General features: G+C 42.3%; 1 protein-coding gene and 1 long non-coding RNA gene across 2 annotated transcripts in view; both read right to left on the bottom strand.

Annotated features, from left to right (window-relative positions):
• Positions 1 to 934: 934 nt before the first annotated feature.
• LOC140686249 (trafficking protein particle complex subunit 9-like) overlaps positions 935 to 15992 on the bottom strand; it is a 61135-nt gene continuing 46077 nt past the window's right edge. Inside the window, exons 6-9 of the mRNA XM_072939963.1 lie at positions 6031 to 6204; positions 5438 to 5577; positions 5128 to 5275; positions 935 to 999 (exon numbers count right to left, since the gene is read on the bottom strand). Of these exons, the coding sequence (XP_072796064.1) occupies positions 5524 to 5577; positions 6031 to 6204 (228 nt within the window). The 3' untranslated portion in view covers positions 935 to 999; positions 5128 to 5275; positions 5438 to 5523. The remainder of the gene's footprint in view (positions 1000 to 5127; positions 5276 to 5437; positions 5578 to 6030; positions 6205 to 15992) is intronic.
• On the bottom strand, positions 7406 to 8970 carry LOC140686262 (uncharacterized). Its single transcript, XR_012059967.1, has 2 exons — positions 8799 to 8970; positions 7406 to 7504 (listed from the first exon to the last, which is right to left on the bottom strand). It is a non-coding gene; the product is annotated as an uncharacterized lncRNA (long non-coding RNA).

The raw sequence follows: 15992 nt of genomic DNA, 5'->3' as shown, positions 1-15992 counted from the left end.
TGCATAAGGAGTTCATTAGGAAGTCCCTGGCGGTGTTTCTGATGTCCTAACTTGGCATGGTGGCTGTCGGGCAGGAAGAGACGGCCTGAGCTGAAAAGGTGCTGGGCCTGGGAGGCAGGTGACAGCGGCTCCAGCCGCAGCTCAACCAGCGCCTCGTTCTGCCTCTCGGGGCTCAGCATCTCATCTATAAGCAAAGGGATGAGCATGTACCAGGACAGGCTGCCCAACAGAAATGAAATGAGAGCCATGTAAAGAAAGTTTCCCAGTTGCCACGTTTAAAATTTGAAACAAAGAAACAAACCAACAAACAAAAAACAAATACTAGAATGTGATTTTAAGAACAGATCTTACTTAATCTACTGTATGTAAAATACTATTATTTTGACATGTAATCAATATAGGAAGTAAAGAGATAGTTTATGTACTTTTACTAGACAAGCCTCAGCATCTGATGTGCATTTGACCTACAGCACATCTCAGCAGAGTCCAGCCTCCTCCCCAGTGCTCCTAGCATCAGTGGCTTTGGCTACTTTATTGGACAGCAACTCCAGGGGTCCCACCATGTTCCTGGCTGTAAAGCGGGAGTAAGTGTCCACACTAACCCTAAAAGGATCTCTCTGAAATAAAGGCGGATTCACTTTGAAATGTCTGGAAACCGGCGGGCTGCACCTCCCTCCCCCCTTGGCTACAAGATTGACTTCTTCCTTGCTGATCCCTTTCTGGATGTAGGGAAGCAATCCAGCACACAGCCAAGGTGGACTGGCTTCCAGGTAAACTTATCTGCTGTCTGTGTCCAGTCCCATGAAGTCCTCCTTCTCAAACGGGATGTAGGGGAGGGGGATCTTGTCCCCAGAATTCTTGGGGCCACCATCCAGCCACTTGGACTTCAGCAAGATGAAGAGTGACTCAGTGAAGTCCTCGATCCTCTTCTCCACCACCCTGCAGTACTCTTAGATTGAAGGCAACGTCGGTGCGCGTCTGCTCGGCTACCTCCCCATGCTGCACAAAGACAAAAAGCTGAGAGTCATTAAGCGATGTGCCATACAGCTCCTCTGCATGTGGAGCTTCTCGAAGGCCTTGGCAGAGAGACATTCGGTAATGGTGACAAGGCCCACGACCTTGGGGTGTTTCTGGAAGACGCTCCACCGATTCTCGGGCACATAGCGGTGCCTGTAGTGGATACAGAGTGTCCACTGGGAGCCACAAGGGCTGATATGGCTAACCGAGGTGAGTAGCTGATAGATGCAAAAGAAATTCTCCTCTGAGATGATCTCTATGGATTGGACCACAACGGGACGAGTCTGGTGGTCCTCAGCACACTGCACGTAGTCAGGGATGCTCATGTTGCAGGCCCTGCCGAGAGGGGAGAGGAGATCGAGGTACATTCTCTGCTGTGTGCTACGGGCCCATCTGGGTTGCGGTGACCTGGTGTGTACCAGCCAGAAGACAAGGGAAGCCAAAGCAAATCCAAGGGTAGAGTTTGTCCTCAGAGTCTGCATATGGCTACTGTAGCTCGATCACATTACCCAGCTTTTGGTCTAGGCTTCCTGCCTCTGCAGAGAAAGGTCATTTCTTATTTTCTATTTCCAAGCACCTAGCAAGGCCCTGATGCAAAGTCACTGCTCAAAAATGCTGAATAAAGAAATGAAAAAAGGAAATGCTTCCCCAACCCCCTTCAGCAGAATATAAAGAAAAGGACCACAGTAGGATCAAAAGATCTGGATTCCTATTCAATTTATTTGAACTCCTAAGCTTCATAATAATGGATAAGAAAACTTGCCTTGGGGTAGAGGGTACTGTTCATTGGTAGAGCATATGCTTAGCATGTACGAGGTCCTGGGTTCCAACCCCAGTACCTCATTTTAAAAATGAAACAAGTAAATACACCTAATTACCCAGCTGAAAAAGTATTTTTTAATTCAAAAGTCAAAAAACACCTTGCAATTGACACAACATTGTAAACTTGACTATACTTCAATTAAAAAAAAAAGCCTTGCCTTACAAGAATATATCTGGATTACGGATGTTTGCAAATGTAAAATGCATAGGGTACCACCTGCATAAAAGGAGGTGACTGTACACATGTTCTATCCCTCCTTTATGAGTTATACTTCCTTGGGGGGGGTTATAACCTCTCAGAGCTAATTTTCTCAGATTAAAAAATATAAACATTACCTGATTCTCAGTACTGCTGAAGAATCAGATAACTCTATGAAAGCATCTGACCCACAGAGTTTACTCAATAAATGTTTGTTGAATGAATGAATAAACAAGCAAAGTGAATGCTGCTCCCTGCCACAAACCATCATAATGGTACTGCCTGGAAATCCCAAGCCCACGTTCACCCAACTCTGCATTAACAATGTGGGTGACCTGGACAGGCCTGTGTGCTTCACGAAGCCCTAGTTTAATCGTGAATAGAAATAAGGGCAATAACACAAACCTCAAATTGTTAGTGAGTCAGTAATGAATTGTACCCCAACACTGCAAGATGGAACCATTAAGAAAACTGGGCAAAGGGTCCATAGGCCTTCTCCATATAATCTCTTACTACCACATGGGAATCTACATTACATCTCAAAATTAAAAGTCTAATATTTTAAAGAGGTTATCGAGGTTAGGTGAGCTCACTGTCTCAAATAAGGAACACACAGTACAAATAGGACAATGCCCAGCCCATGAGATACACTCAGTTAACATTCCCACTGAGCCCACTAGTCCCTCCAACTTCAGAGCAAGAGGATGGGTCCTTGTGGCAACAGGCCACAGCACCTGAAGCTAACAAAGCTAATGGTGTCCACTTAAAAGAGCCCCTGTCACCACCCTTGTTCTAATTTTCTATTTGTAATTTTTTTCTTTTCATTAAATTGGAACTCCAAATTGCATAGAATTCTTACCAGATATCATGATGGCAGCCCTTCAAAACCTGACCACAGAGATCATGATGGCAGCCCTTCTTGGTGAAACAATAAAATGAAAAGCCATTTCCACAAGACCTCTGTGTAAATCTACTACGGAACTTCATCCTGGACTGAGGAAGAGGACTGGGGAGTAGGGGGTAAACTGGGACACGGAGAAATATGGGCCACCTGTCCCACAATGGACTTTAGACTCACCCTCACCCTCAAGGAACGTCTAAATACACACAGACAGAGTGCTATGGACAAGAATTTTTTTTTAAACAAATCCCTGAATCCCTAGCAGATCTTGTTTCTACCGAGACACAAATGTCTTATTTGTATAATGTTTCACAGAAGCCTTAAAATATTATCACCCCAACTTGACACATCAAGAAACTGAGGTAGAGAAGTTTATCACATTCTACAAGATTAGAGAGAGGCCACGTCAGACACCGTATTTAAATCCAAGTCCCTTCTCCGTTGCTCACACTAGAAAGTGTCACATACTGCCTCTTTCCTGCCCTCTCCCTGCAATAAATCTCTGAAGAGTCTTTTCTGTGTCACCTGCAATCAAAATCACATCAATTTTTCACAAAGAGTTATGTCACTCCTTGGAGGACATACCAAAATCTAAAGGGTTGTGTTGAGAGGAGAGATTTGCATTTTCTGTTTCTCAAAGGAAACATGGCTTTAAAAGAAACTGAAAAGTATTTATCTAGTCTAAGCGCTCATTGTGCACAGAAAGAAACGGAGGCTCAGAGTAGAAGAGGAAAGGGCGTTATTAACAAATATTGCCTCAGTGCAGCACCAAGCCAGCCCTGGGCACTTCTGGGGGAGGATCTGGAAGGCCCAGGAGAATGAGTGTTAGAAAATAGAAAGAGAAGAAGAATATAAGGCCCCGTCTCTACACCACCATACCATGAATTTCCACCAAATTACCCAGTATGGGTGCAGCCAATATTAAGGTTGTCTAAACAGGTTATTGAAACCTGGAATTCTCAACCATAGTGGAAATTCCAACATTTACTGTGCTTTTTTCCCAGTTCAATCATCAATTCAGTGGGCATTCTGTACCAGGGACTACACGAGACCTGGAGTTCTCCCAAATAAAGGTCTCTATTACCACGTGTGCAAACCACATAAAGGCCACCAGAAGAAAAGCGCCCACAGATAAGATGGAATTACTGAAACTGAAAGCAGCCAAAGAGCATATATTACTAGGAAAAATGGTGCTCCTATAAATGGACTCATGGACATAGAAAGCAAACTGTATTTAGCAGGCAGGAAAGGAGGGATTAACAGATACAAATTAGTAAATATAAAATAAATGACAAGGACCTGCTATATAACACAGGGAACTATATTCAATTTCTTGTAATGAGTTATACTAAAAACAATCTAAAACATATGTATATACATATGCATATGTTTATAACTGAATCTCTGCTGTACACCTGAAACTAACATTGTAAATTGACTACACTTAAATAAAAAATAATTTAAAAAATAAGTAAAAATAAAAGCAACGCCATTAAGAAAAAATAAAAGAACACTCTAATCCCCTTAGTTGTAGGTGGTGGAGAATTCTGGTTGCAAACACCAAGTCCACTGGATCACTCCAGCAATGGCTGTCACTCTTTCTGACCACCAGAGAGTCACTTGTTTCACTGAGGTTTCTTTTCTCTTCTGTGAAAGGCTACAGCTGCAACTAACGATGTATAGAATCTCATCATTCACAAGCCCAACAAGTAGTGAGGACTTCCCATGGGCCAGGCTCTGGACAGAGGAAAATATAGGGTCCGAAATATATTCATGGGTAGAAGAAGTTTGTGCCATAAAGACGTTAATTCTTCCTGTTTTGATAGACAGATTCATTGCAATTCTGATTAGAATTCCTACCAGATTTTTCTTGGAATGTAACAAGTGAATTTATGGTCAAGATTAGCCAAGAAATTTCTTTAGAACCACCACTGGGGAGGGGTGGATAGGTCATTAATTTCCACTGCTCTTTCTGAAGTGATAAAAACGTTCTGGAATAATAATGGTTGCACAACTGTGAATATGCTAAAAGCTGCTGAATTTTACCATTTAAATGGATGGAATTCATGGTGTGTGAACTATATCACAATAACGCTGTTATATGAAAAAATATTTCTTGACAAATATTTTTCTTTTTATACCACTAGTCTGTCCCACATTTTAAGAAAAACAAAAAACCAATACAAACCAAACTGTGCCAGGAGTTCTTTAGGACTGCAATATCCCTGGGTCTCCAAGGCCTCTGGTGATGCTGTTCCTGTTAACACACACTAGCTGGGCTGGGCTAGTTAGGGACTGTAACTGTCTTTTTAAAATCGACGGTCACACGTTTCACCCTTGGAGAGGGAAGGAAGGAGGATATCACAGCTTCATGCCTTCAGCTCATTTTTAACAGAACCAAGCCCTGCTTTCACCACTGTTAATCCCTCTCACTATAAAAACACGTGACATCAACAAGCACCGCCATCATAACACCTGAAAGTGTTCAAGGTACTTACCTGCGGCAGAAACACTGAGGGAGGAGACAGAAGCTTGCTCAGCACTGATGCTCCCTTTTCCCGACTCCACCAGGTGAAGCTGGGCGCTACAGCCAGAGGCTCTCAGCCCGGGGAGCAGCACACACGCCACTGAGCTGGTCCTGAGGGAGTGTGAAAGGGAAAGGAGGGCAGCCCTAGGGGGGAGGGAAAGGGGGGGTGCGGGCTGCAGCCCCGCTCGGAGGCCAGCCCCAGCACCAGCATAAGCCGCCCGCTCCCGTCCAGGTCCGCAGACCACGCCCGCCCGGGAAACAGCCCGCCCATTGGTGGGGACGGGCAGGCGGCCGAGGAGAGGAAGCCCGGGAGGAGAGGACTCGCGGGCGGGAGAGGGGAAGGGGACGCCAGCCGTGGACTGAGGGGATCCCGGCTGCGTGAGAGGTGGCAGGCGCACACCTGGACCTGGACAGCTGTGGCCGGGGCGCCGGGGCAGGTGGTGCTGTCAGAAGGGTCTGGCCAGAGAAATTCAGCTGAACACGGGCTGACTGGCGCCCTTGGGGGTTGTGAAAGGCGGATCACCCTCCCGAAGCCGCCTGAACCCTTTCCCGGGAGCCCCCCACCTTGCACTTCCACAGCCAGAAGCCCCGGCCCCAGGCAGGAACCAAAGGCCTAACGGGCGACAGAGTTGAGAAGCATTTGGGGCCAATCCCCGGCTCGGACATGGAGCTTCTAACCAGCGGACCACCAGGCACCGACAGCGCATGCGCAGGAGGGACATGGATCCTCTCTGGATTCTGCGAGAGAAGGTGGGACAGCGAGGGAGGGAGAAGATGGGAGCGGGTGGAGAAGAGGGGAAAAGTGGAGGGATACAGATGGACAGGAAGAGCAGAGAAGGGATGGGTCTGGGTAGGGGAGTGTCGTAGCGGAGTTGGAGAGATAAAGCTTTACCTCTAGGGCACCCTGAGATGGCAGACCTACCTCTGTACCCTTCTGTAACCGTTTAATTCCCGCAGCTCATGTTTTACCTCCCTGATCCAGCCCTCCATCAGATGCTTCTGCAGAAACACTACGGGGATCACACCCGTTGCCCCCATGCGGAGCTGGGTTTTCTGTTGCTCTGAGAACCAAGCACCCGCATGTTTTGTCGCTCAGAACTTCCTTGGGAAGAGCACATATTCCCATTTTACACGCTGGGAAACAGGCAGGAAGGATCACTGCCTTAGCTCCACTGTCCCAGGTGTTGGGCTGGGGGGAGTGGTGTGGTACAAGATCAGAGCCCCAGACAGAGCAGACTGCCTGAGTGTTGGTGCATAGTCCCCATCCCTCCTGGGTAAACCATACCCACCCTAGTGGAAACATCAAGGGCTCACAGTGGTTTCCTGGGGGTGGGAGAGCTGTCCTCATGTGAAGGAAAAGTCCAGCTGGGCTAACAAGCTAAGTCACAAATCTAAGTGTGATAAGTGTCGGTTTACTGATCTAAGTTCTGCTGGGCTACCTCGTAAATCTGAAGTTTAGTGTCAGTTTATTGGCCTAACAACCTAACTCGTAATTCCAAGCTCAACAAGTGTCAGTAACGTGATCTATTACAAATTGATAAGCTCCAGTGTACTGATTCCTTGCTTTTTGTTCTTTAAGTCTTATTGGCTAATATCCCCTTACTTGTATTGAAGTATTTAAAACCTCATGTGCACGTCTTGGAGGTGCTCAGAACTTCGGAGCAGAAGCCCCTCTGAGCCCGCCGGCATAATAATTCTGAGTACTCCAGCACTCCGATTGGTGCTTGTTTCTTGGCTGGCCTGTTTCCATAACACTCAGCTCCAGTGCCCAGCTTTCTAGGTAGATAGGAGTCTTACCAAGTCCAAATTCATTCTCCTCAGTGCAGGACAGGCCAATAAGTTTGGAAACCAGATGTTGGGGCTTGGAATAGCAAGTTTCTGTAGACCTAGTTGGCAAACTAATGTTCTGGAAAACCATCTCCCCAAGTCACAATTCAGGCTCCTTTCCTACGCGCTTGGTTGTTGCAAACTTCTTAGTGTAGGAATTCCTTCTTGTTAGAATCCTTTGTTCTTACAGCTATCTGCGTGGGTCAGATCCCTGTAAATCTCCAACAAAACAAACGTTATTTTCTATTCTGCAATTTGCTATCTTTTAATGAATGAAAAAGTGTTAAATATCCTTAAAGGTCAGAGCCTTCAGAATAGGGTCTCCTGTTTATTTCAGGCTCTAGGCAACAATTTTTTACAAGCAAGATGAAGCCTAGGAGACAGAGCATAGGGTTAAATTCAAAGGAACAGATCTAATATGGAGTCAGATTTGTTCTGTTCTATTACCCGGGCAGAAGCCACTTCAGGATTTAAATCTCTTTAAGTTAAAAATAACTAAAATTTGAAAGGAATTTACATACGTAGGTGGGAATGTGCAAAGCATATCTGGAAAAGCACCCAAAAGATAGTAAACAGTGGCATCTCCAGACAGGGCTGAAAGAACAGAGGATGAGGGAAAACTTCTTTCACTTGTGTATTTTTGTGCTCTGTTTGAGTTTTTTTTTTAACCATTTGCTTGCATTTCTTTTTCAGTTAAAATAATGTGTAATGGAGCAAAGGAGTAACTAGCTTAGCAAATACAGCAGCCATGGAATCACTAAGTCATCACTTTTGATTTAAGCCAGAAAGCATTTATTGGCTCTCTCCAATGTGCTCAGTCCTGTTTTAAGACTTCTTTTATTATGATAATAATAATAATAATAATAATAATTATTATTATTATACTATTATTATTTCTAGTACTATTACTATTACTATTATTACTATTATTTTATGATATAATAACACGGTTTACCTCACCCCTGCCCATGGCTGGTGGAAAACCAACTGAGTTTTTCTTGAGTTGTTTTCCAAGGAGTAGAGATGAGTTTATAAACAGAACACATCTTCAGGGCAAAACAGGCAGTGTGCATTACCAGCAGGCCAGACAGCAATGAAGGGTTTTCAATAGAGGCACCCAGAAGCTGAGAGAGAAAGCCTCCAGGACACTACAAAAAGCTGCCCAAACTGCCATCTCCATGGTACTACTGAAATAGGAAAGAACAAATCTGACTCCATATTTGATCTGTTTCTTTGACTTTAACAAAGCCAAGTTAATATGCTCCGGTCTTTTCATGGGTTATGATGTCACAGAGGAAACGGACAGGTCAACAAGGAACCACTCTGCCGTGATCACGGAGCCGGGGAAAGGGATGGGCTGCAAGATGTATGAAGCAGCCACAACTGTGCCCGTGCTTCTAGGCAGGTATCCAAAATCGCCTCGACAAGGTGTCAAACATTTGTGTCCATGTCCTCATCAACAGACATGTATTAAAGACAAATGGAAACATATAAAAGGCCAATACCCTTGCTGGGTACACCGTCCAAAGAACAAAGTCTCAGTTTGACAACTGGCCATCTCGGTTCCATGGGATTCATTCTTGGAGAACCTTAAAAACCACTCTTCTGTCCTCAAGAATTGCTGCATATTTGTCCTATCTTTGGCTCAGGGATGCAGCACGTTCAAGTGAACTTTAATGTCTGCACAGATTTGACTGTCTTTCTCCAGGTTCATTTGTCCATTCCAATGAGGCCTGAGCTAAGTCCATCCTCCGTAAGATCTATTCCCTCCAGTGACAGCTCATTGAGCCTGCAATTAAAAGCCAAGTGAACAAGACTGTCCTCAGCTAAAAATTTCACCCACCCTTCACTGTTTTCTTAATCTCCTCTCCTGGCTAATTGCAACAGACTAACACCTCCCTCCACCAAGATTACCAACTATGTCATTTTGTCTCCCCAAAGAGAATGTAAGGTCCATAATAGAGGAGACAACTACATAGTCACCTCTGAATTCGTAGCATATAGAAATGTTAATAAATAGAACTATGATCATGGCTTCTTTCCTTTAAAACCTTTCTGGTTATTTGAATGAGACCTTGGAAGGGAGGTGTTTGCTGTCCAGTATCTTGATCCACAAGACTCTGGAGGCCTTTTTCAGAATGGCTGTTCACTGATTCATTCAAAACACAACTTATCAATCAAGGAGTAGCTGTGCTTTTCTGCCAGGTGTTTGTGGTCACTCTAATGCCAGAACAACTTTAAACTATATCCTTACTTTGGATTTGTTATTTTTCCCCTCTTCCAACAAAATTGACTTTCCTTATTTTCTTGCCTTGAGGAATTTTTTTTTGCCTATTTCACCCTTTAGTAAAGCAAGATCCTCAGGATGGGCTTGGCCCATAATATGATCCCCCATCCAACTCCTAGTGTCAGAGGCCTGGGGCTCACATCCTGCCCTCCTGTCAAGGCAACTGAAAATCAGTTCAGGATCGAACCAGCACCCCAGGGATTCTAAGGCTCGCATATCTCCCAGAAACCCTGCTTTCTCATTTGTCTTGGCTTCTGAGAATTTCCCCTCACTTTCTTGACAATTAGTTGTGCAGCTTGAAAGATGAGGAAGGAAGGTTTTATTTCTTAATCAGCATTTTAAGGAACTTGTGTAATGAAAGTTTTCACGAGTTTCTAGAACCCTCCATTGCCGAGATAGAGAACACACTAGACATTTTCTAAATTTAGCTCCCATGTGCATTTTTTCTTTGTTTTTTTTTCTTAACTGTTAACAGACATTTTTTAATTAAAAAAAAATAAGGCCCCAAAAAGGATAGAACACTGAAGGGGCAAACAAAATTAAAGGGCAAAGACAGAAAAATGATAACTACTCTACAAAGTTAATATAATACATACACTATGTATCAGATCAGCAATTCTCAGTAACAGCTAATTGAAACATGACCATGAGGTAAAATTTCTCTCCTGTCAGGACATGGCCAACAGAAAATACAATTAAACCAACAAACTAATATCCTAAGTCTGGCGAGGTACAGAAGGCTACAAGCTAAATGTGTCTTCTTCTGGAAAAGAGGAAGACACACCAGCTCTTTTCTGTGGAGCCTGAGCCCACGGGAGGACGGTGAAGTGATCTCTGTAAGTACCCAATTAGCAAACTGAGTGATGAATAAATAGACGTGAGCTTTGATGACAGAGGTGATACTACTATTCATTTGTCCTGTAAAGTATGACTTCCGTTCAGTGATCAATACTTCGGTGTCCTCAAGAGTTGACATTATTCGAAAATGCACAGCCTGGGCCCAGACCTCCTCTTTCAGCTCGTGACACTGCACTTAGATGTCACAAGGGCACCTCCAACTCCACCTGCAAAGAGCTGACTTCACGGTGCTCCTCCAATAGCCGTCCTGCCCAGGGCCTCTGGTCCGGGGCTAAGTTCTCCGTGCCTCTCCCAACTCAGACCCATCACTCACAGATGTGAATGGACCCCTCCTTCAGGGCCCAGATATCCTCAGACATCGAGTCCCACCACCCACACCTGACCTACCAGATACTCACTGTCACTCACTCAGCACTGACTCTGTGCTGGGACCATGCTGCACACTGCAAACGTTATCTCACTGGATCTCCACAACAGTCCTGGGAATTGGGTACATCACTGCTTCAATTGATTAGATAAATTGTTTCACTTCCTTGAGTGCGTCATTGAAACTGACACGGCTACTGAGCCACAAGCCTGGGCCTGAAAACAACTTGAAAATTGAATACTGCTACACCTCGCAGCCACCCTACTCTGACTCATCACATCACCTCCTGCCAAGCCTTCTAAATGTTTCCAAGCATTCTACAAGACAAAAGTGAACTACGAGAGCACCCCATTCTCCAACATAAAATCTGTCAATGATGGTCCACTGCCCTTAGGAGAAAGCCCCACCGGGCCTGAGCACAGCCCAACGGCCCAGCATCCGCGTTCCCTGCGCGGCCGCGCCGCCTCACCCAGTACGCAGCTCTACACGTGCCTTCTCTAGGACAGGGATGCTGACTCCGCACAACCCAGGGCTTGTCTCACTTGAACAATGATCACCTTCTTCAGTGTTCATCTTCTTCTTTGCTGACCCTCAGAAAAATGTTTTCTCATGATGAATCAATATCTTTTTCCTTATAACTTCCCATCATTGATAATGAGCTCCCCCAAAAGAGAGAAGACCTAATTGTCTGTCTCCTTATCTGTAAAGTGAGATTAACAAGGAAATATGTGAGGTTTTATGAGAAATAATATTCATGTGAGGCTGAGGGACAATTCCATCATACAATAAGCACTCAATATGTGCTTAATTAATATTAATAAGATTATATTGCATTCCAGCAACCTTCAATCAATTTTTAATGACTTTGTCCAACAGACTACTGACAAACTGTTGGACGAAACACTTTGAGCAGATCAGCACAAGCGTACTGGGATTGGTAAGCGCTGACTCCAGTAGCAGCTGCAGCCACCCAGCACTATGGGGTAGGGGCAGTTTGCTCAAGCTCTTACATGTTGCTTGAGCATTTAGTTGTCGTTATTGATTAAAGACAGGTGTTCTTTAGTCAAAGCCCCTGAAACATAAATCTTCAAAGATTGATGCAAATTAGGTTTCAAGAACAACACTCTCACTAGAAATTATTTGAAAATCATAGTCTTAGCTACTCCGCACATCAAAAGGGCATGTTCTTAATGTATCTGACTAAATACACCGAAAGGGCTGTTTAAAAGAAATTACGATGAAGCCATCCTGAATAAGCTCCAGTATCATCTGCACAAAGCCCCACCCAAGCGTCTCATTTCACATTTCCACATAGGTGTTCAGGTAGCTTAACTTGGGTCTTGGTTTCTTATAACACGGGGTGGGGAATAGTTGTGGATAGATTTAAGTAGCAAATATATAACTAGGGTAATAGCTGTTAAGGAATTCTAGAAATAAGAAGATTGATATATAGTCCCACCCATAAGAAACTCAGCATTTCCAATTACAGCAGCATTAAAAATAAAATGAGAGATACATTTAACAAAAATTTACAAGATTTGTACATTGAACTTTTTGAAGTATCACCAAAATAAATTTTAAAAGATCTACATATATGGAAGACATTCCATTTCCATGGAATGATAGACAGTATTATTAAAAATATTAAGACTCCTCAAAATGATCTACATATACAGTGGAATCCCTATCAAAATTCCAGCTGACTTCTTTGCAAAAATTGAAAAACTGATCCCAAAATTAATATGGACGTGCAAGGGGCCCAGGATAGCCAAAACAACCTTGCAAAAGAAGAGTAAATTTGGAGGACTCACTTTAAAAGGTACTAAAATGCTATAGTAATAAGTCAGTATGTTGCTGGCATAAGTTTGGATAAATAAATCTATGAGACACAATAAAAACCCACGGGGAAAAACTTACATTTACAGACAGTTTTCCACTAGGCGGCCAAAAACACCCCATTGAAAGAATAGTCTATTCAACAAATTGTGCAGGGACAGCTGGGTGTCTGCAGGCAAAAGAATCAATCTGGAATCTGAACACCCATATTTTATATAACAAATAAAAATTAAAACAAAGTAGATCACAGACAGAAATGTAAAAATTAAACCTATAAACTTTCTAAAAGAAGACACAGTATAAATCTTTGTGGTCCTAGGATAGGCTTTGGTTTCCTGGATACAATACCAAGAGCACAAGTGATAGAAGAAAAAAGCAGATAAACTGGACTTCATCAAAATTAAAACCCTTTTCTTACAAAGGACATCATCAAGAAAGTGAAATGACAGGGGAAATGGGTATCTCAAGTCAGAGAGTGCTTGCTTAGCAAGAAAAATAAAATAAATCATTACATCTAACTACCTCCCCTGTAAAGAAATTGTTTTAATGTTTAAAAAAATATAGTGAAAGACAATGTGCAGAATAGAAGAACAATTTTGCAAAACATGTATCTAATAAGAGAGTAGCATCCAGGATATATAACGAATTCTTACAACTGAACAATACAATAAAACAGACCCAATTTTTAAATTTACCACGAATTTAGATACATATACAAATGGCCAATAAGCATATGAAAAGATGCTCAACATCACTAGACAAATCAAAATCAAAATGAAATCTCATTTTACACCCACTAGGATGGTTATTACCAAATCACGGACAATAACAAATGTCGTTCAGGAGGCAGAGAAACCTCATATGCGGCCAGGGGAAAGGGACAATTATGCAACTTCTTTGGAGAAGCCTGGTATTTCCTCAAAAGCTTAGAGTTATATGGCTCAGCAATTCCACTCCTATATGTAGAGTCATCCCTCAATACCCTTGGGGGGTTGGTTTCAGGAACCTCACACCCTGGATACCATAATCCAAGGATGTTCGAGTCCCTTTACAATCAGCCATCTGGATCCATGTAGTGGAAACTACAGATATGGAGGGCCAACTGTACAGCCAACAGAATGAAAACATATTCTCATAAAAATTTCACATCAATATTCATAGCAGTATCATTCAGAGTAGCCAAAAGTTACTAACAATATCCATCCATCAATGAACGGATAAACACATTTACCAAGAATAGGCCCACAAACTTTTGGTCATTGATACTTTGACAAAGGAGGTGAGAACATACAATGGAGTAAAGACAGCCTCTTCAGCAAATGGTGCAGGGAAAACTGCACAGCTGCATGTAAATCAATGAAGTTAGACTACTCCCTCACAGCATACACAAAAATGAATTCAAAATGTGTTAAAGAATTAAACATATAGACAAGACACTATAAACCTCTTAGAAGCAACCATAGGCAAAACATGTGACATACATCTCAGCAATGTTTTCCTAGAGCAGTCTACTCAAGCAATAGAAAAACAACCAAAAATATACAAGAGGGATCTAATTAAACTTACAAACTTTTGCACAGCTAAGGAAACAGTAAGCAAAACAAAAAGACAACCAACCTATGGAATGGGAGAAAATATTTGCAATAAATGAAACTGCTAGGGGCTTAATTCCCAGAATATGTAAACAGCTTTTACACTTAATAAGAAAGAAAAACAAACAATTCAATTCAAAAAATGGCAGAAGTCCTAAAGAAACATTTCTCCAATGAAGACGCACAAATGGCCAGTAGGCACATGATATAATGTTCAATATCATTATCAGAGAAATGCAAATCAAAACTGCAATCAAATATCACCTCTCACCAGTCAGAATAGCCATCATTGAGAAGTTCACAGACAATAAATACTGGAGAGGCTGCGGAGAATTGGGAACCCTCCTACATTGTGGTGGGAATGCAGTTTGGTGGAGCCATTGTGGAAAAATGTATAGAGGTTCATCAAAAGACAAAACCTTGACATCCCAGATGACCCAGCAATCCCACTCCTGGGCATATATCCAGAAGGAACCCTAATTTAAAAAGACACCTACACCCCAATGTTCACAGCAGCACTATTTACAATAGCAAGACATGGAAACAACCGAAATGTCCACTGACAGATGGCTGGATAAAGAGGTTGTAGCATATTTGTCCAATAGACTACTATTCAGCCATAAAATAATAATAAAATAATGCCATTTGCAGCAACATCAATGGACATGGAGAATGTCATTCTAAGTGAAGTAAGCCAGAAAGAGAAAGGAAAATACCATATGAGATTGCTGACATGTGGAATCTAAAAAAAAAAAAAGAAAGAAACAAAAAAATAAACTTATCTGCAGAACAGAAACAGACACAGAGTCACAGAAAACAAACTGTGGTTACCAGAGAGGGGAGGGTGTGGGAAGGAATAAATTGGGAGTTCAAGATTTGCAGTTACTGAGTATGTAAAGAATAAACAGCAAGTTTATACTGTATAGCACAGGAGAATATATTTAATATCTTATAGTAACTTATGTTTAAAAACAGTATGAAAATGAATGCAGGTATGTTCCTTTTTAACTGAAGTCTTGTGCTGTAGACAAGAAACTGACACAACATTATAAACTGACTAGACTTCAATGAAAATATTTTTAAATAGACTAAAACCAAAAAAAATGGAAAAGGATATTATCAAACAAAAAGAATAAAGTACTGATTCAGGCTACAATATGGATGAACCTTGAAATTTTATGCTAAAATAAGCCAGACACAGAAAGCCAAATAGTGCCCTATAAGGTGAACTGTATCTAAGCGTTTATTGTACTACTGTAAATTTTCCAGAGGTTTGAAATCTATCAATATCAAAATAAAATGTATTATGCATTAAAAACGCTTCCTCACAGGAGGGCTTTAATTATTAAATGCAGAAACGCATATAAAGCTCTTGGAAAAACAATTTGCACGTCCACACACAGTCACTGCTGTCACTGCCACTCAGAGGGTGGTGACAGCGCTGATGAGAGCTGCCTCCACTCGCTCCCCTGCAGAAAGGAGTGAAGGCCTGAGCTCTGACAGGCAGGGTGAGCGTGAACCTGAGTCATACACAGCCACGTTCCAGACTCTGCGTTACCCAACTTTCTTATACAAACTGCAACATGTAATGTAAACACGCTAGAGGGATGTATCTTACAACACAGGGAATACAGACAATGTTTTACAGTAACTATAAATGGAGCATCTATTGTACACCTGAAACTAATATCATATTTTAAATCAGCTATATTTTTATGAAAAATTAAAAAATATTTTTAAAATGCTATCACTTTAATAT

Source organism: Vicugna pacos, chromosome 16 (genome assembly GCF_048564905.1).
Source record: "Vicugna pacos chromosome 16, VicPac4, whole genome shotgun sequence".
Lineage (NCBI taxonomy): Eukaryota > Metazoa > Chordata > Mammalia > Artiodactyla > Camelidae > Vicugna > Vicugna pacos.
The sequence above is the reverse complement of the archived record's forward strand: the minus strand, read 5'-3'. Positions and strand labels throughout refer to the sequence as shown.